This window comes from Leucoraja erinacea, chromosome 1 (genome assembly GCF_028641065.1).
Source record: "Leucoraja erinacea ecotype New England chromosome 1, Leri_hhj_1, whole genome shotgun sequence".
Taxonomy (NCBI): domain Eukaryota; kingdom Metazoa; phylum Chordata; class Chondrichthyes; order Rajiformes; family Rajidae; genus Leucoraja; species Leucoraja erinaceus.
This window is the reverse complement of record NC_073377.1, coordinates 145923995-145943622: the sequence shown is the minus strand read 5'-3', so window position 1 is coordinate 145943622 and position 19628 is coordinate 145923995. Positions and strand designations below refer to the sequence as shown.

The following is a 19628-nucleotide window of genomic DNA, read 5'->3' as shown; positions in this document are numbered from 1 at the left end:
AGGGATTTATAGACCAGTTAGCCTGACATCGGTGGTAGGGAAGATTATAAAAGATGAAATAGCGGCACATTTGGATAGCAGTAACAGGATCAGTCCAAGTCAGCATGGATATACAAAGGGGAAATCATGCTTGACTAATCTTCTGGAATTTTCTGAGAATGTAACTAGGAAAATGGACAAGGGCAAGCCAGTGGACCTGGACTTTCAGAAAACATGATCCCACAGGATATTATTGGGCAAAATTAGGGCACATGGTACTGGGGATAGAGTGCTGCCATGGATAGAAAATTGGTTGGCAGACAGGAAACAAATAGTAAGGATTAACGGGTCCCTTTCAGAATGGCAGGCAGTGACTAGTGGGGTACCGCAAGGATCGGTCCTGGGATCGCAGCTATTTACAATATACATCAATGATTTAGATGAAGGGATTCAAAGTACCATTAGCAAATTTGCAGATGACACAAAGCCATGTGGCAGTGTGAACTGTGATGAGGATGCTATGATAATGCAGGGTGACTTGGACAGGTTGGGTGAGTGGGCAGATGCATGGCAGGTGCAGTTTAATGTGGATAAATGTGAGGCTATCCACTTTGGTAGCAAAAACAGGAAGGCAGATTACCATCTAAATGGTGTCAAGTTGGGAAATGGGGATGTACAACAGGATCTGGGGTCCTTGTTCATCAGTCAATGAAAGTAAGCATGCAGGTACAGCAGGCAGTGAAGAAAGCAAATGGTATGTTGGCCTTTATAACAAGAGGAGTTGAGTGTAGGAGCAAAGAAGTCCTTCTGCAGTTGCATAGGGCCCTAGTGAGACCACACCTGGAGTATTGTGTGCAGTTTTGGTCACCTAATTTGAGGAAGGACATTGTTGCTATTGAGGGAGTTCAGTGTAGGTTTACAAGGTTAAAACCCGGGATGGTGGGACTCTCATATGCTGAGAGAATGGAGCAGCTGGGCTTGTATACTCTGGAGTTTAGAAGGATGAGAGGATATCTTATTGAAACATATAAGATTATTAAGGGTTTGGACATGCTCGAGGCAGGAAACATGTTCCCGATGTTGGGGGAGTCCAGAACCAGGGGCCACAGTTTAAGAATAAGGGGTAAGCCATTTAGAACGGAGACGAGGAAACACTTTTTCTCACAGAGAGTTGTGTCTGTGGAATTCTCTGCCTCAGAGGGTGGTGGAGGCCGGTTCTCTGGATATTTTCAAGAGAGAGCTAGATAGGGCTCTTAAAGATAGCGGAGTCAGGGGATATTGGGAGAAGGCAGGAACGGGGTACTGATTGGGGATGATCAGCCATGATCACATTGAATGGCGGTGCTAGCTCAAGGGCCGAAAGGCCTACTCCTGCACCTATTGTCGATTGTCTATTCTGTTTAAGATTTAAAATGAGCTAGAGTAGTCCATTCAGTCTTTGAGAATTTCGTACTGATCATTGAGATTGTGACATCTGTCTTTTTAACTCATAGAAACAAAGTACTGCAGATGTTGGAAAATACACAAAAGCACACAATGTGCTGGAGTAACTCAGCAGGTCGGGCATCATCTCTGGAGAACATGGATAGGTGACGTTTTGTCTCGAGATCCATCTTCAGATTGTTGGGTGAGAAGAACATTTGAAAAAGAGAGGCTGGACAAAGTGTGGCAGGTAATAGGTTGACACTGGCGAGGGGGGGTTTCTGATAAGACAGATGGTTGGAATAAAGGCTAGAGATAAGAAAAGTAAGGGTGGGGGCCGTTTAGAGATGACCTAAAATTGGAGATTTTTATAGTTGACTTCCCACATTATCTGGACTACACTTCCTCCCAAACTGCCTCTTGCAAAGATACAATTCCCTACTCTCAATTCCTCCATCTCTGCTGCATCTGCTCTCAAGATGAGACATTCCATTCTAGGACATCCGAGGTAATTTTTCTTCAGTAAACGTGGATTTTCTCCTTCTATCATACACGGATCCCTCATCCGCTTCTCCTCTATGTCCTGTAGTCCTGCTCTTGCTCCACCTACCTCCGACAGAACAAAGATAGAGTCCATCTGGTCCTCGCTATTCACCCACCAGCCTCTGCATCCAACACATCATCCTCCAACATTTCTATCACCTCCAAAGTGATCCCAACAAGAGTCACGGTTTCTCTCCGCAAGTCCTTGTTTGACTCCTCCTTTACACCCAAACCACCCCCTTCCCAGGTACATTCCTCTGCAACTGCAGGAGACGTAACACCTATCCCTAAACCTCCTCCCTCTCCTCCATCCAGGGACTCCAGCAGTCCTTTCAGGAGAGACAGATGTTCATGTACAACTCCTCTAGCCTCATCTACTGCATCCGGTATTCGCGATGTGGCCTTCAGTACATCAGTGAGACAAAGCGTAGACTTGGCGATCATTTTGCTCTGTCCCCCAGTGCTTACTGGACATCCCAGTTGCTAACCATTTTACCTCCCCCTCCCAGTCCCGCACTGACCTTTCTGTCCTGGGCCTCCCCCATTGTCAATTTGAGGTCACATGCAAACTATGGGAACAGCACTTCTTCTTCCGCTTGGGTAGCTCACAACCCAATGGTGTGAATGTTGAATTCGCCAATTTTTGGTAACCTCAAGCTAACCCCCCCCCCCTCCCCTTTTCTCTTCCCACACCCCCCCCCCCCCCCCCTCTTTTCTACTCCTCACTCCTACCTATTTCTTCTCTCCCCCACCACTGCTGCTTTCCTCGCGGGACTTTGCGAGCGCACACCGGGGGCTCCAACACCAAGACCTACTGTGCGACCTCGCACCACCCGGCGTGGCTTCAATGGCCGCGGGACAATCGCCATCGCCAGCCGGGTTTGACTTTGACTCTGACCGTGGGGGGGGGGGGGGGGGGGGGGGGGGGGGGGGGGGGGGGAGTGCAGTGGAGATCTAAGTTTTTTTTTGCCCACCATCACAGCTATCTCCATGTTTATGTAAAACTAACCTATGTTGTTACTGGGGTCTATTGTGTGTCTAATGTTTTTTAAAACTATTTCGTTTGGACCTCCAGGGGTCCAAATGACAATATAATTGACTCTTGACTCTCTTGACTGCTGCTTTCCTCGCCTGGCTTTACAATCAGCAACTCTTCAAACCTGTCTTACACCTACTGTTCTTAGCCACGTTTGTGCCAACCATATATCTGTCAAAAACCAGAGGGTCCTTTTACAAGGAGGTGCTTTGCTCTTTTCTAAGCTTTGCCTCTCATCACAGTGAGGATGTGCCCCCCCCCCTCACTGTGGTGGATGTTTAGATGCTGTTTATTGTAACCTGCTGAGTTATTCCAGCACTGTGTGTATGTCTGCAGGCAATCTATTTTCGTTCAGACCGTAAGAACTTATATAATTAAGGGCTAGCTCTAAATTGTTTTCTTTCTGGAAAAAAAGGCCACAAATCTCAATTTTCCATTCGGGAAAAGCACACATTATTTTTCGCAATATATTGCAAAAGAATGTTTAAGAAGGAACTGCAGATGCTGGAAAATTGAAGGTAGAAAAAAATGCTGGAGAAACTCAGCGGGTGAGGCAGCATCTATGGAGCAAAGGAAATAGGCGACGTTTCAGGGTCGAGAGTTTCTTCAAGCTAATGTGAAGGTGGGGGGCGGGAAGAAGAACGGAAGAGACGGTGACAGTGGGCTGGGGGAGAGCTGGGGAGGGGAGGAGAAAGCAGGGACAACCTGAAATTGGAGAAGTCAATGTTCATACCACTGGGGTGTAAACTGCCCAAGTGAAATATGAGGTGCTGCTCCTCCAATTTACGGTGGGCCTCACTTTGGCCATGGAAGAGGCCCAGGACAGAAAGGGCGGATTCATAATGGGAGAGGGAGTTGAAGTGCTGAGCCACCGGGAGATCAGGTTGGTTATTGCGAACCATGCAGAGTTGTTGGGCGAAGTGGTCGCCAAGCCTACGCTTGGTCTCACCAATGTAGAGCAGCTGACACCTAGAGCTGCGGATGCAATAGATGAGGTTGGAGGAGGCACAGGTGAACCTCTTCTGCACCTGCAAAGACTGCTTGGGTCCTTGAATGGAGACAAGGGGGGGGAGGTAAAGCGACAAATAACTGCTGTGAAAAAGATGGCGCCGGTGTGTGTGGCTGCTCGTCTGTCGCTCTGTTTGTGTTTGGTGTTTTTCCTTGGCACTATACAGGTAAAGTCTCTGCTGGTGTACGACCATCAATCTCACCAAGATCTACGACATAAAGTCGGTGCGTTTGTTGGTGCGTTTGAATATAATACCCTACCACCGTTCTTATCCGGAATCTCGACTCACCTGGACTGGGCCTTGCCTCGAAGGAAACGTCGCCGTCGCCGTGGAAAGCGCGGCGGTCGACTTTTAGATTGGGTGCGCCCGGGCGCGGCCATCAGCAGCTCCCTTGTCAGCGACTTCTTCGTGGGCCTCGCATTCGGGGTCTCCAGCCCGGTGCTTTTCAGCTGCCACTGGACCACCTCCTCTCAGAGGGCACAGAGCGCTTGCCTGCCTGCTGCGGCCTGGAGAGCTGCCCGGACACGCCGCCTCGGAGGGGCGGGGGGCGGCCACCAGGTGTGCACGCTCTTCCGGGGTCTCCAGCCTGGTGCTTCTCAGCTGCCACCGGACCATCTCCTCCCAGAAGATGTAGAGCGCTGCCCGCCTGCCACGGCCTGGAGAACTGGCCGGACACGCCGCTGCTCCTTTCTCCCCCCCTCCCCTCTTACGATCGGAGGCTGCAGCGGGACCGGCTCCACTCCCCCTGCTCTCCTCGGCCCCGCCATCGCGGGGTGAATATCCGGACACTGCCCCGGGCTCCCTGATCTGCAGACCTAAAGAGTCCATCCCCTTCCCGGGTTGGCCTGGTGAACGCCAGATCGCTGGCAAACAAAACTTTTATTTTGAGGGATTTCTTCTGCTCCCGGGCCCTGGACTTCCTCTGTGTGACAGAGACTTGGATCGGTCCTGGTCAGTGCAGCGCTTTTACTGAACTTTTGCCGGCGGGCTGCTCTTATTTCAACTCGCCGCTGATGTCGGGCCGTGGTGGTGGAACTGCAGCCATTTATAAAAGCAATTTTAAATGCAAGCAGTGCACTACATTATCAACGTTCTCCAGCTTTGATGCTACTTTATTTGAGGTGGGTCGCTCCGACATGGTGCTTTGTGCTGTCATCTACCGACCCCCCAAATACCATAAGGACTTTGTGAATGACTTTTCTGAGTTTCTGGCTGGGATTATGCCCAACTATGACCGTGTCCTTATGGTTGGGGATTTTAACATACATGTCTGCTGTCCTGATAAGCCGTTGGCGAAGGACTTTTTAAGTCTTATTGATTCTTTTAATTTTGAGCAATGTGTGTCTGGTCCCACACACGAACATACATTGGACCTTGTTCTCTCCTATGGCTTGCCTGTATTAAACTTGGAGGTCTGTGATAGTGTGTTTTCTGATCACATGCCTGTACTATTTGATGTTGGTTTTTCCAGTGCTGCAGTTAGACCTGTAGCGTCTGCTCGGCGCTGTCGGACCTTTAACCCTTCTGCTGCTGGCCAATTCTCTGCTGCTTTTGATCAGCTCTGTGCCCCCTCTGCGTCCACTCCCCTTGGTACGGAGGAGATTAGTTCTTGGTTCTACTCCTCCTGCACAACTATACTGGACTCTGTGGCTCCTTTAAAAACTTTGCAGCCCAGAGCTAAACCCAAGCCCTGGTTCAGTGACATAACTCGTACAGCTCGACGGGAGTGTCGCAGAGCTGAACGAAAGTGGAAGAAAGACAGGCTGCAGGTTTCATCGCAAATTCTAAAGGACAGCTGGCGAAATTTCCAAAACACTGTTAAAGAGGCCAAAAGATATTACCTGTCTAATATAATAGTGTCTAAGCGTCATGACCCACGTGTGTTATTCAAAACCATTGATTCTGTTTTTAATGCCCCACAGCCTGTCTGCCTGGAAGCATCGTCCGAATTGTGCAATGACTTCCTGCACTTCTTTATCAATAAGGTTGTTTCTATAAGGGCTCTCATCTCAGCTCCTGCCTCTGACCCCTCTGTTCCGGCCCCATGCCTGGTGGCATTCGATAAGTTTGTGCCTCTGACATTGTCGGGTCTAGAGGATGTGGTTAGCCATATTAAGCCGTCGGGTTCCCCTTGTGATGCTGTCCCTCCTCTTCTTTTTAAAGAGGTTTTCCCGAGTATAGGGCAGTCAGTTCTCACCATCATAAACAGTAGCTTCTGTTCTGGGGTTGTCCCCGAAAATTTTAAACATGCTGTAGTGCAACCACTACTTAAGAAACCAGACCTGGATCAAACTGTTCTGGCCAATTTTAGGCCAATCTCCAAGCTGCCATTTATCTCTAAGTTCATGGAGAAAGTAGTTTATGCTCAGCTGAAACTCTTCCTGGATGAGCACAATATTCGGGAGGTTTTCCAGTCTGGATTCAAGGCTATGCATAGCACAGAGTCGGCTCTGCTAAGGGTCTTCAACGACATCCTCCTGGCAAACGACTCTGGTAATTATGTGGTTCTTGACTTGCTGGACCTATCTGCCGCCTTCGATACAGTGGACCATGGAATTTTAATTTCCCGATTACAGCACCAAGTGGCCATTTGTGGCAGTGCCCTGGGATGGTTCAGGTCCTATCTGGCAGACAGAACCATGCGTGTAAGCCTTGCTGGCTTTGAACCCTCCTCCACTCCCTTGGTATATGGGGTTCCACAGGGCTCAATTTTAGGGCCCCTTCTCTTCACTCTATACCTACTTCCTCTGGGCTCAATTTTAAGAAGGCATGGCATCTCCTTTCACTTTTATGCAGATGATAGCCAGTTCTATATGCCACTCAGGAAAGAAGACGACTATTCTCTAAAATCACTTCTGTCTTGTCTTGAGGACATTAAGTCCTGGATGGCCTTAAACTTTCTGGGACTTAATGAAGAGAAGACAGAGGTGATTTTGTTTGGCCCCAATGGCTGCCGTGAACCTCCCTTTGTTGACTTGGGTCCACTGGCATTGTCCGTAAAGCCAACCGTTTTAAACCTGGGTTTTAGGATGGACGGTGATTTTAAACTAGATAAACAAATAGGCGCGGTGGTTAAGTCCAGCTTCTTTCACCTAAGGAAGCTGGCAAAGGTGAAGCCCATTCTCGAGCGGCAGCATTTTGAAACAGTAATCCATGCCTTTATTACATCTAGGCTGGATTACTGTAACGCACTCTACTCTGGAGTCGCACGAGCTTCATTGGCTCGTCTCCAGCTTGTTCAAAATGCTGCCGCTCGCCTCTTGACCGGAACTCGAAAGAGGGAGCACATTACGCCAATTTTGGCCTCCCTTCACTGGCTCCCAGTGCACTTTCGAGTTCATTTCAAAATTATTTTATTTGTTTTTAAATCGTTGAATGGGCTCGCCCCGCCTTACCTCTCTGAGCTGCTCCACCTATATGCTCCTGCCCGGTGCCTCAGGTCAGCTGATCAGCTGCTCCTTGAGGTACCAAGGTCTAAGCGGAAGCTCAGAGGGGATAGAGCCTTTTCTGTTGCTGCTCCGGCACTCTGGAACACCTTGCCGTTGCACATCAGACAGGCCCCCTCACTGTCCATCTTCAAATCCTCCCTAAAAACTCATTTTTATTCTTTGGCTTTCGACACTGGCTGAGGCATTGCTCCTGTTCTTAGTGCTTTTAATGTCTTTTAATTTTTAGTGTGTTTTTTATAGTCCTTCGTTTTACGGTTTTTAATGGTTTGTAATAGCTTTTTGTCCATGAGTTCTCATGTACAGCACTTTGTGGCAACTGCGGTTGTTAAAGCGCTTTATAAATAAAGTTTATTATTAAATATAGCATAATAATAATAATAATAATATATTTTATTGTCATTGCACATCAGTGCAATGAGATTTGGTAAGCAGCTTCCAACCGATGTCAAAAAATAAAATAAATAAATAAACGGTGCGACGTGACCATCTGAGGGAGACAGTCCAGGGGTTATGGGGGGCACTCAGCAGGGCCGGTTCAGAGCCACTATAGCTCTGGGAATGAAGCTGTTTCTGAGTGGACGTTTGGGCGTAGAAGGCCTTGTAACGTCTGCCGGAGGGAAGTAGTTCGAACAGTCCGTTACAAGGGTGTGAGGAGTCTTTGTGAATTCTGACGGCCTTCCTGAGGGACCGTGTGTGGTAGATGCCCTCCAAGGCTGGTAGCTGTGTCCCAATAATCCTCTGCGCTCTGTGGACGACTCGCTGAAGAGCTCTCCTCTCCGCCTCTGTGCAGCTGAGATACCACACTGAGATGCCATACGTTAATATGCTCTCTGTGGTGCAGCGGTAGAAGGTTGTCAGCAGCTGTTGGGGCAGACCAGTCTTTTTTAATGTCCTCAGGAAGAACAGTCGTTGCTGTGCCTTCTTGACCAGCGCAGCGGTGTTGGTGGACCATGCGAGGTCCTCTGAAATGTGAGTGCCCAGAAACTTAAAGCTGGACACTCTCTCCACACTGTCCCCGTAGATGGAGATTGGGGCATATTCTCCATTATGGGACCTCCTGACGTCAATAATCTGCTCCTTGGTCTTGAAGGTGTTTAGTGACAAGTTGTTACGTGAGCACCAGTCCGCCAGGTTCAGCACCTCCGCTCTGTATTTTGTTTCATCACCGTTGGTGATCAGCCCAATCACTGTTGTGTCATCTGCAAACTTCACGATGGTGTTGGTGTCGAATGCAGGAACACAGTCGTGAGTAGCATTTCCTGCGGTTGCAAGGGAAAGTGCCAGGAGATGGGGTGGTTTGGATGGGAAGGGACAAATTGACAAGGGGGTTACAGAGGAATCGGTCACTGCTGAAAGCTGACGGGAGGAGATGGGAAGATGTGGCCAGTGGTGGGATCTCGTTGGAGGTGGAGAAAATGTCGGAGGATTATTTGTTGTATGTGACGGCTGGTCGGGTGTAAGGGGGACTCTGCCCTTGTTACGAGTGGGGGGGATGGGGAGTGAGGGCAGAGTCGCGGGGTATAGAAGAGAAACTGGTGAGAGCCTCATCTATAGTAGAAGACGGGATTCCCCATTCCCTGAAGAATGAGGACATCTCCGATGCCCTGGTTTGAAACGCCTCATCCTGGGTGCAGATGCGGCGTAGATGGAGGAATTGGGAGTACAGGATGGAGTCCTTACAGGAAGCAGGGTGGGAAGAAGTGTAGTCCAGATAGCCATGGGAGTCAGTGGGTTTATAGTAGATGTCGGTCAGTAGTCTATCACCTGCGATGGAGATAGTGAGGTCTAGAAATGGTAGGGAAGTGTCGGAAATGGTCCAGGTGTATTTGCGTGCCGGATGGAAGTTAGTGGTGAAATGGATGAAGTCAGTGAGATGTGTATGGGTGCAGGAGGTAGCACCAATGCCGTCGTCGATGTAGCGGAGGTAGAGTTTGGTGATAGGGCCATGGTATGCATCGGACAAAAATTGTTCGATGTACCCGACAAAGAGGCAGGCATAGCTTGGGTCCATGCGTGTGCCCATAGCTACGCCTTGTATTTGGAGGAAATGGGAGGAGTCAAATGAAAAGTTGTTCAGGGTAAGGACCAGCTCCGCTAGGCAGAGGAGAGTATCAGTAGACAGGGATTGGTTGGTTCTGCGGTCGAGGAAGAAATGGAGGGCTTTAAGAATGGGTAAGTAGTCCATCCAGTCCTTGAGGATCTGTACTGTTCAGTGAAATTGTGATTGATATATTTTTAATTTTCTTCATCTTGATGTCGATTTACTCCAGCAATTAGTGTCCTCCTCTTGTCTTTTTAACTCTATGTGTTCAATATCTAGTTGTTTAAGATGGAACAGCAGATGCTGGAACAATCGAAGGTAGACATAAATGCTGGAGAAACTCAACGGGTGAGGCAGCATCTATGGAGCGAAGGAATGGGTGACGTTTCGGGTCGAGACCCTTCTCGACCCAAAACATCACCCATTGCAAATATCTAGAGTATTTAACAAGTACTGTAGCAATAATTGTTGGATTTTTACATGCAATATTCAGAATTCGGTTTAAGTGAGCAAGGTTCTTTTAGTAGCTCATCCAGTACTTGTGGATATGGTAAGATTGTGATTGGTCTTTTTAATTCTGATCTCGATTTACAATAATTATCTTGTCTAGCTGAATCTGTTTTATTTCCAGAATGGAGGGCCACGAATCTCCATTCAGGAAATCACACACACTATTTATCAAAAAATTGGAAAGCGATATTGCAAATATCTGGAGTATTTAACAAGTACAGTAGCAATAGTTGTTTTTGGATTTTTATGTAATATTCAGAATTCGGTCCATGATTTTAAATGAGTTAGCTTCTTCAAGTAGTCCATCCAGTCCTTGAGGATTCTGAACTGCTCAGTGAAATTGTGATTGATATATTTTTAATTCTCTTCATCTTGATTTCGATTTACTCCAGCAATTAGTGTCCTCCTCTCGTCTTTTTAACTCTATGTACTCACATAGTGTCCTCCTCTTATCTTTTTAACTATATGTATTAACATAGTATCCTCCTCTTGCTTTTTAACTCTATGTACTCACCTAATGTCCTCCTCTTGTCTTTATAACTCTATGTATTAACATAGTGTCCTCCTCTTGTTTTTTAACTGTGTACTCACCTAGTGTCCTCATCTTGTCTTTTTAACTCTATGTATTAACATAGTGTTCTCCTCTTGCTTTTTAACTCTATGTACTCACCTAGTGTCCTCCTCTTGTCTTTTTAACTGTGTATTCACCTGGATTTCAATCTGCTAGGTGATTATCTTGGGCTGGCTGAGAGTGTTTTATTATGGGAAAGGAAGTGCCAGGAATCTGAATTCTCCAGGATGCTGCTGCACCCGCTGAGGAGGGCAGTTCCCTCTTAAACATCTGAATTCTCCAATTCGGCGAGGAGGGCACAAAAATCTTGTGCGTGGGAAGAAAAAGAAACAGAAAGTGATATTGCAGATTTAGTTGCTGCTGCTTTTATTTGAAGGGGAAAGGCTAGGGACGTTTGAAGGTGGAGTCAGTGCAGTTGCTGGGCGGCTCCACGTAGCCGCGCTCTCTCTCTGTCTGTCTATCTCTCTCGGTGCGACACGGAGGTTGAGCCTGAGCTCACAGTGACCCGACCCCATTGACTAACCTGAGCGGCGGCAATGGCTTCAGGAGACGCCGAGGCCCTGGAAGGGAGCAGCGGCTTCAGCAGCGACTCGGAGTCGGAGGGCGAGAGCTCGTTGCTGGAGGAGGAGGACGACGACAACGATGAGCCCGAGGAGGTTTACTCCGACCTGTCGGAAGACGAGCTGGACGAGGCGGAGGGCGCCGAGCTGCCCGAGTCAGGCCAGGGGCCGGGGGACGAGGCCAAGCTGCCGCCGGGTAAGAGGCTCGGACAGGCCAGGCCAGGCCAGGCCAGCGGCCGCTGCACAGGACAGGCTCCTGCAGACAGACTAAAACACACAAAATGGAGGGGTGGGGCCTACACACACACACAACGAAAGCTGGAGTAACTCACTCAGCGGCGCAGGGCAGCGTCTCTGATGGGTGGGGGTGTGACCTTTCAATGAAACATCTTCCCCTCCATCTCTCCAGAGATGCTGCCATGCCCGGCTGAGTTACTCCAGCATTTTTGTGTGTCTCGGCCTGGGGCCCGCTGGTGGTGGTAGTAGGAGGAGGAGGAGGAGGAGCGCCCGGTGTGTAGGGTGTGGGCGAACCGACGGGCTCATCGGCACCATTTTAATCTCCTCTCCTCCCCCCCCCCCCCCCCCTCCTCCCCCTCTCCCCCCCCCCCTCTCCCTCTCTCCCCCCCCTCCCTCCCCCTCCCCCCCTCTCTTACCCTCCCCCCCCTCTCCCTCCTCTCCCCCCCCCTCCCCCTTCTCCTCCCTCTCCCCCCCCTCCTCCCTCTCCCCCTCTCCCCCCCCCCCCCTCCCTCTCCCCCCCCCTTCTCCCCTTCTCCCTCTCCCCCCTTCCCCTCCTCTCCCCCTTCCCCTCCTCTCTCCCCCCTTCCCCTCCCCCCTCCCCTTCCCCTTCCCTCTCCCCCCCTTCCCCTCCTCTCTCCCCTTCCCCTTCCCCTCCCCTCTCCCCCCTTCCCCCTCCTCTCCCCCTTCCCCTCCTCTCTCCCCCCTTCCCCTCCTCTCTCCCCCTCCTCCCCCCCCTCTCCCCCCTCCCCTCTCCTCTCTCTCTCCCTCTCTCTCTCCCTCTCTCTCTCTCCCTCTCCCTCTCTCTCTCTCTCTCCCCCTTCCCCTCTTCTCTCTCTCCCCTTCCCCTCGCTCCTCCCCCTTCCCCTCGCTCCTCCCTCCCCCTTTCTCTCCCCCTTTCCCCCCCCCCCCTCCCATCTGCAGATCTGCAAAAGCACCTGAAGTTTCTCAAAGGAATGTCCAGCATTTTAGTCAACAAACTTGCCAAGGCCGAGTGAGTAACCGGCTTATATATTTCTATATATTAAAAAACTAGAACTGCAGGATTGCGATGTGGATTTAAAAAAATGTATTTTTAATAAAAAATAAAATGGCGATTGCCTCTCCCTGTTACAGCAGAATTAAAATTATTCAGTTTCATCAAGTCACTAAAATGGAAACTGTTCTTCAAACTGCTTCTCACATCCGGCGGTGAAACCTTGCTGCAGCGAGATGGAGACAGCACATGGTATCGACGGGCGGAAGTTGCCCTCTTTTGCAAAATTGTTTTGTCAAAAACAAATACTTAACGTCATCCCAAAATACGATTGTTTTATAAACTGAGTTAACTGGTTGCTCTTCCCAACAGAACCATTTGATTTAAAAATAATATTTTAAAGCGTCTCACTGTTGTTGCATCGGTTATTTGCCTTGGAAGATTATTTCTACCTCTGCTAGCTCTAAAAAAAAAAACAAAGCCTTTGTTTAAGTAGATAGACACAAAATGCTGGTGTAATCCACAGGACAGGCAGCATTTTTGGAGAGAAGGAATGGGTGACATTTCAGATGGAGACCCTTCTTCCAACCTTTGTTTACACTGCCCTTTTCAGGAAAGTCGTTCCAAAGACTTGGGAACCTCCAAGATGGAAAATATACTTTTGTCTTAAATGAATAACTTTCCACAGCCATCCTAAATTAAAGCAAACAAAAATCATAACCTGTCCAGCCTTTCCTCTTACACAATTTATCTGTGGTATCTTATCAGTCCAGTAAACCTTCCCAACTACTTTTAGTGAAGTTAGATTTTGCTTAATTAGTGAGACCTAATTTTCAATTTGTAGTCTTATCAATCACTTTACATAACTGACACTTAACTTTGCTCTTATTCATTTCCTTCTACATTAAACAATAAGATTCTGTCTGGTAGCTTCTGTTATTACTTGCTGTGGTCTTCTGCAAATTGTGTTCAAGGGCACTTGGATCCTCCTTTATTTTTGATGTCAATTTCTTATTTTCCTGTGTTATAATCAATTTGCCACTCATTTAATTAATGTCCTTCGGAATTTCTGAGTGTGTTCACAATTTACTACCTCCTTGGCTATCAGCATATTTAGCAACCCTTGATGCCCTTGAAATTATTCATATAAATCATTTATTACATCTTGTCGAGAAAAATATATTTTAAATTTATTTTGTTACCTACAACAATTATCTTGAGCTAGCTGAGATTGTTTTATTTGTGGCGGGCTGTGTGTCCCAATTCTCCATTTGGGAAAAGACACAAATATTTATCAAATATTTTAGTGGTAATGCAAATATCTAGACTAGACCCTTTGAAAAGTACAGTAAGTAAAATAGATACTAAAATCATTTGGATTTCTACATTAAATATGCTGGATTCAGTTGAATATTTTAAGTACCAGTAAGTAAGGTGCTTCAGTCGTCCATCCAGTGCCTTGAGGATGTTGTATTGTTCAGTGAGATTGTGACTGATCTCTTATTAACCCAATTTATACATCCTAATCTCTGTTTGAATGATATCCATCAATCCCATATGCAAAATCTGATCAAGCCGTAACAGCATTTTCAGAAGAGACTTGTGGATTTTATGTAGAAATAATATTTCCTGTGTAGTCTCTGTGACCCTTTGCGCAAGGTTTTTTGCTTAGATACCAATTTTCTGGCAAGTTATAGTTCCATGTCAAGTTGTGTAATCATCTTGAACACCTTGCGTCCTTCTATGGTTGTATGTTTGGAGATCTGCATGCTTGGTCTGCAACCTGTGCTAATAAATTTAATTATTTTAACCTAGGTATTTATTGCAGAGCCTGCACTGTACCCTGTCGAAGGATAATACATCTGACGTGCCAAAAACTGAACCAAGTTTTCTTAAATGGTGTCTTCCAGAACTCCGTGCGGCTGCTTATGCATGGTTACATTTTGCCATTTAAGAAACTGAGTTATCATCCAATATGGATGATCCTAAGTGTTTAAGAAGGAACTGCAGATGCTGGAGAATCGAAGGTTACACAAAAAAGCTGGAGAAACTCAGCGGGTGCAGCAGCATCTATGGAGCGAAGGAAATAGGCAACGTTTCGGGCCGAAACCCTTCTTCAGACTGAAGAAGGGTTTCGGCCCGAAACGTTGCCTATTTCCTTTGCTCCATAGATGCTGCTGCACCCGCTGAGTTTCTCCAGCTTTTTTGTGTAACCATGGATGATCCTAATCTGTCTTGTAATTAACTCCATCTGTCACCATTTTGGGTGACATGATTTTCTGTCAGTGTACTGTTGCAGCATTGTGTTTCATTTACATTTCTGCAGTTATCTTAGTGATACCCCTAATCACGTCCTGCTAATTCTGTAATGCACGAGTTAGCCCATCCCACCTCCTACTTCTGCCTTAATTCCCTACTTGTCAGTAGGTTGCCTTCAAGTAATTTATAATGGGATTTTTTAATGTATGTTTTCTGGAATCTTACTGAATTTCTTCTGAGACTCAATGCAACATCCTTGTTCAGTTATCTACAGTATTCATTACCCATCAAATTTTAATGAAGTTCTTTTTGATCAGTTTGTGTTTGTTCTTGTGCTTTGTCGTGTTCTTGGTGGAGTTAAAGTTTTGCCTTCGTAATGCTGTTCATTACGTTTCTTGCAGGTGTGCCAGCTTGCTGCATGATTCGGTAGAGTCTGAATTTTTTGTAATCGATGGGGATTCATTAATGGTTCAACATGCACTAAATAACAACTTTTATGAAGGGCAGAATTTGCACTTTTTCTATTCGGTGGAAGCATTTTTATTTGACATCACTCAAAAAGGAGCAAAATATGTCATTGTGTTCTTCAAGGTATGTGGATATCCTGATTATGCTTGAGGTTGTGCATGGTCTTATGCTAAAATTGTCTGAAATTAGCTGCCTGGGAAGGCGGTGGAGGCAGGAACAGTAACACCATTTAACAGCTGCTTGGAAGGAGCAAGGCCTAAAGGTGTATGAAATTATTGCAGGTGAGTGGGATTAATATAGATGGGTATGATGGTCAGTATAGATAGGATGCACTGAAAGGCCTGTTTCTATGCTGGAAAGCTCTGACTAAATTTTCATTGTTATCCTTGATAAATTTGTTGCGATTATTGAGACGGGGATTGTTCTCAAAACACAACAATGTGGTGTACAGAATTATGTTTGGGAAAGGGACGTGCATTATTATACCACTCCCATCATATATTCATACATATTATGAGTACATAATTAAATGCAGAAGGTAAGCTGCAATCTTTACAGTCAATTATACAGCATAGCAATGGGCATTTGGTCCAATGTAACAGTACCTGTCCAGATGCCTCCGAACGGTTGTTACTGTTCCTGCCTCCATTGCCAACTCTGGCAGCTCATTCCAGAGGCCAATTACTCTGTGTGAAAAAATGTGCTCCAGAGATCATCTTTAAATCTCCTCCCTCCTGTATTAAACCTATGCCCTCTAGTTTTAGATACCCTATTAGGGGAAACAAAATGGCTATCAGCATCTCACATAATATTACATACCTCTATCCTATCACCTCAACCAACTTTGCTCCTGGTAAGACAGGCCCGGCCTATCCCATCATTCCTTATAACTTGAGCCTTTGATTGCAAACAACATCCGTAGTAATTTCATTGTCATTTATGGAACTTTTATTTTATAAAATGAATTGCCATGTTGGCCGAAGTGTCAATGTTATTAAACTTACTTTATTGCACGAGCTTGTATTATCTTTAGAAATGTGCTACATAAACATGAGGATTCTTTTGTCTTGACAATGTTTTGTCCTGTAAATGTTATCTGCGGGGGCAAACTGTTGGCAATAAAAGGTCCGCAAAAGAAATCAAAACCAGAAATGTTATTCAATTAGCAACATTGTCTAAATTTTAGAGATTCATATCAAGCAATTTTAAATCTAAAATTTGTATATATTGCTTATGTTAATAAATTCAGTGGGACACAATAAATATAGACTTTTTTTTCTATTTACAGGATGCTGAGAGTATGTGGCTTGGGAACTCCTATCTTCTTTCATTGCGAAGTGCATTGATTCTTCATCTTAAGAAGAACACCGAGATCCCAGTGTACACCGAATTCACAAATTGCTTTTCGTTAAAATGGCAAGCCTTTGTGCAGGAAAATTATCCATATTTCATATTGATCAGTGATGAAGCATTCAAGTTAGCTGGCAATAAGGGCATGTCCAGCTACTTGTTGAAGATCTTCATTTTTCACACACTAGGAAATAAAATAAATGTTGCAATGACTTCTGGCATGCATTCGGATATTCGCAGGGTATATGGATACTACATTAACAGTAAAATGGTTTTTACAAGATGCAAAAAGGTGATAAATTGTCTTCACATTCCTCTTACTATATTTCATTAGTTTCAATTAGCTTTCCGTTTTTTTGGGGTTTAATTTATTTTCCTCTTTCTCCCTATGCCACTCACTTTACAAGCCTCTGCCAGTTCTACTCATTCGCCGTCCAGTATGAGGAAACATGGTCTCTTATTTGGAGCCCAATTTCTTGCTCTCCTCAGTCAACAGATGTTGAAAGGTGACAGCCTGAACAAAAAATTTATGGATTTTAAATTGGCTAGCTCAGTTCAGTCCTAAAGGTTAATATTTTTTTTTAGTTATTAAAGGCCAGCAGATTTGTAGATGCTGTGATGCAGACTGCATGGTTTGTGCATGACTTGCCATCTTTAGTACTTGTCGCATATGGATGTACTTGGCCATCTATCTGGTAGAGCCAGGTAAGTTATTTCAGTAATGAAAAGTAATTTGGAAATTACTTTCATCCCCGGCAGTCTGTATAATCTTTATGATGTGCTATTAATGCTTTTCATAAAGTCCAAAGATTTTTTATGGCATTTTCAAATCATCTTTTCTGAAGTAATATTACTTAGTCATTTTCTACGTGGTGATACAGTCAACCCTCGATATTACAGACCAATTTATAACAGATAGTGGTTATAGTGGACGGGCCATCCCCACAGACACCACTCTGTCTTTAAGAACACAGGCTGCTAGTTGCACGGGGTGATTATTGAAATTGACAAGCAATTGCTTCGATCAACTGTGCAATGTTACTCCAGTAAACAAAGTAACAAACAAGTTTTAGTATTTTTAGCTAGCAATAACCATCATGCATTTTTAGCTGTTAAAAAAAAAAAGTATTTGAAAACATCTTAGTGTTTCATGGATTGTTCACTAGGTAGTTGGAGCCGAACCCTACTTGATTTTAGCGATTAATCGTCAAATACTGACACCGTTTCTCTCCACCCTCCCCCCACACCCCATGGTCTATTATAACGAGGGTTATCTGCAATCCAAAACTCTATTTCAAATATTCCAATCTTTGACCATTTGGGGCTTTCATGATTTCAATAATTTAATCCAAATTTAGTGTGAAATTGATCCTTCACTAATACTAGACACTATACTAGATAATTCTAGATAGACCTATATATGTAGATTTTTCTCAATGTCTATTGATTATTTCACTGCATGTCATTTATATCTTTTATATTTTTCATTTCTTCATGTTAAAATATATTGACAATCAGTTTATAAAATAATTACTGTTTTCATGAGCTATGTGTTTATATCTCATCAGCAATGACTAGCGAATCATTGGATTGCTGTGGGGCCTTGGTTTCGATATTTTGATAATTTCTGCATGGTCTCTAGATACCGTCTCTAAAGTTTGAACATGTGAAAAGCCTGGCAGAAATGCCACCCGTTTCCATTGAAAATGGAACTGCTTGCATATAAGATCTCATTATTTGATATTGGTTGCTTGCTCATTTTTAGATCCACAAAGATTTGGAATCTGTTCATCAGGCTATTGTGTCATTTCTGTCTCGAAATCGCACCAATGGGCTCACTCTTGGAGATGATCAAAACGGCTTGAGTGTTGCAAAAGAGGTAGTGACCCTTTTTCTAAAGTTTTGATAAATATTTAATAGAAAATGTTCAGGTTAGTGTTAAATTAATGATTCATCCTAAAGTTAGAATTTGAAAATTAAATCCATGTCTTTAAAATATAAAGATGATAAATATTTTTCCACCATTGTTTAATTTTTCATACTTAAAATTTTGACCAAAATATTCTACATTTTTAGGTGCAACAAGACATTGCTCAGCTGCAGTGTCTGTGTCCAGATGGGTTGGATATAAGAAGTTCTGTTTGCGTTGTTTCTTGTTCAGTGGCACTGAAGTGCCACATGCACATGTTGAAATGCAAAGAAAATCATAATGAAGCTGAAACTGCAAACGCCAAGGTAAGTTGCCATTTTACGCATCGGTTTCCTTCAGTCATTGCATCAGGTTTAAAATGGCTTGTCAGTACATTAACTTCATGCTCCAGGGATGCAATGAGCTGCAGAATCAGGAATCTGCTGGAGGACGTCAGAGGGCCAGTCAACATCTTGGGATGTACTTGGATCTCTCAAGAACAGAGCCACGGGTACAAAACTTCAATTGAACAGTAAACCGAGCTGCCAAGTAGTACGGATTTTCCATATTTTGTACGGAAATGCGATTAGAATACGGATATACGATTTTGTGTTAAATATGGATTTTAAATATGGAGTTCAGTTCAGTCTAAAGAAGGGTCTCGACTAGAAACGTCACCAATCCCTTCTCCAGGTTGCCTGTCCCGCTCCAAGTTTAAACTTGGCTACAGCGCTATGGGTTCTAAAAATAGCACTACAGCTGAAACACTATGGGCTTTAAACATAGCTCTATGGCCACAGCACTATGCGTCACAGACTGTTCAGGAAAACTCTCGTATAACAATGAGTCTTTGGAATTCTCTTTCACTGGTAGTTGAGCCTTTGATTATTTTTCAGGCAATAGTTGAATTCTGGATAAGCCTAGTGGTGAAAGATTACCAGTGGGATTGACAGTTACATTGGGATTGGGCCTGATTTTACAGAACGGTGGATGGGCTCAAGAGGGAGAGGGGAGGGAGTGAGTAAGGGAATAATAGAGGGAGGGAGAAAAAAAGGAAGGAGGAAGAGGGTGGGTGGGAGAGGGAAAAGGTGGGAGGGAGAGGGAGGATTCCAAAATGGCTTCTACATCATCATCTGGTGCTAAAAGCAGGAAGCAACCGTTCAAACAGCAGTATACAAAGAAATGGCAATGAATGCACTATCAAGTAAGGTGCGTAGAAGACATGTCAATTGGTAGCAAAGTTATGCATTCTTGTACTCTTACATGGGTATGACTGCACATAAAATAACATGTTTTTTTCAGCAATATGAC

General features: G+C 45.1%; 2 protein-coding genes across 2 annotated transcripts in view; one reads left to right on the top strand and one right to left on the bottom strand.

The window, feature by feature from the left end:
• Positions 1-7662: 7662 nt before the first annotated feature.
• Positions 7663-10786, bottom strand: LOC129702998 (uncharacterized). Its single transcript, XM_055645142.1, has 2 exons — positions 10661-10786; positions 7663-10581 (listed from the first exon to the last, which is right to left on the bottom strand). The coding sequence occupies exon 2, from the start codon at positions 8985-8987 to the stop codon at positions 7836-7838; it is 1152 nt and encodes a 383-aa protein (XP_055501117.1). The 5' UTR covers positions 8988-10581; positions 10661-10786; the 3' UTR covers positions 7663-7835.
• A 200-nt stretch (positions 10787-10986) lies between these two features.
• LOC129702984 (probable ATP-dependent RNA helicase DDX60) overlaps positions 10987-19628 on the top strand; it is an 81966-nt gene continuing 73324 nt past the window's right edge. Inside the window, exons 1-6 of the mRNA XM_055645118.1 lie at positions 10987-11317; positions 12280-12349; positions 14992-15181; positions 16347-16700; positions 18174-18287; positions 18485-18643. Of these exons, the coding sequence (XP_055501093.1) occupies positions 11098-11317; positions 12280-12349; positions 14992-15181; positions 16347-16700; positions 18174-18287; positions 18485-18643 (1107 nt within the window). The 5' untranslated portion in view covers positions 10987-11097. The remainder of the gene's footprint in view (positions 11318-12279; positions 12350-14991; positions 15182-16346; positions 16701-18173; positions 18288-18484; positions 18644-19628) is intronic.

Bases quoted from the DNA above. Each gene is read 5' to 3' on its own strand.
- LOC129702998 (XM_055645142.1), bottom strand. From the start codon at position 8,987: ATGAGGCTCTCACCAGTTTCTCTTCTATACCCCGCGACTCTGCCCTCA.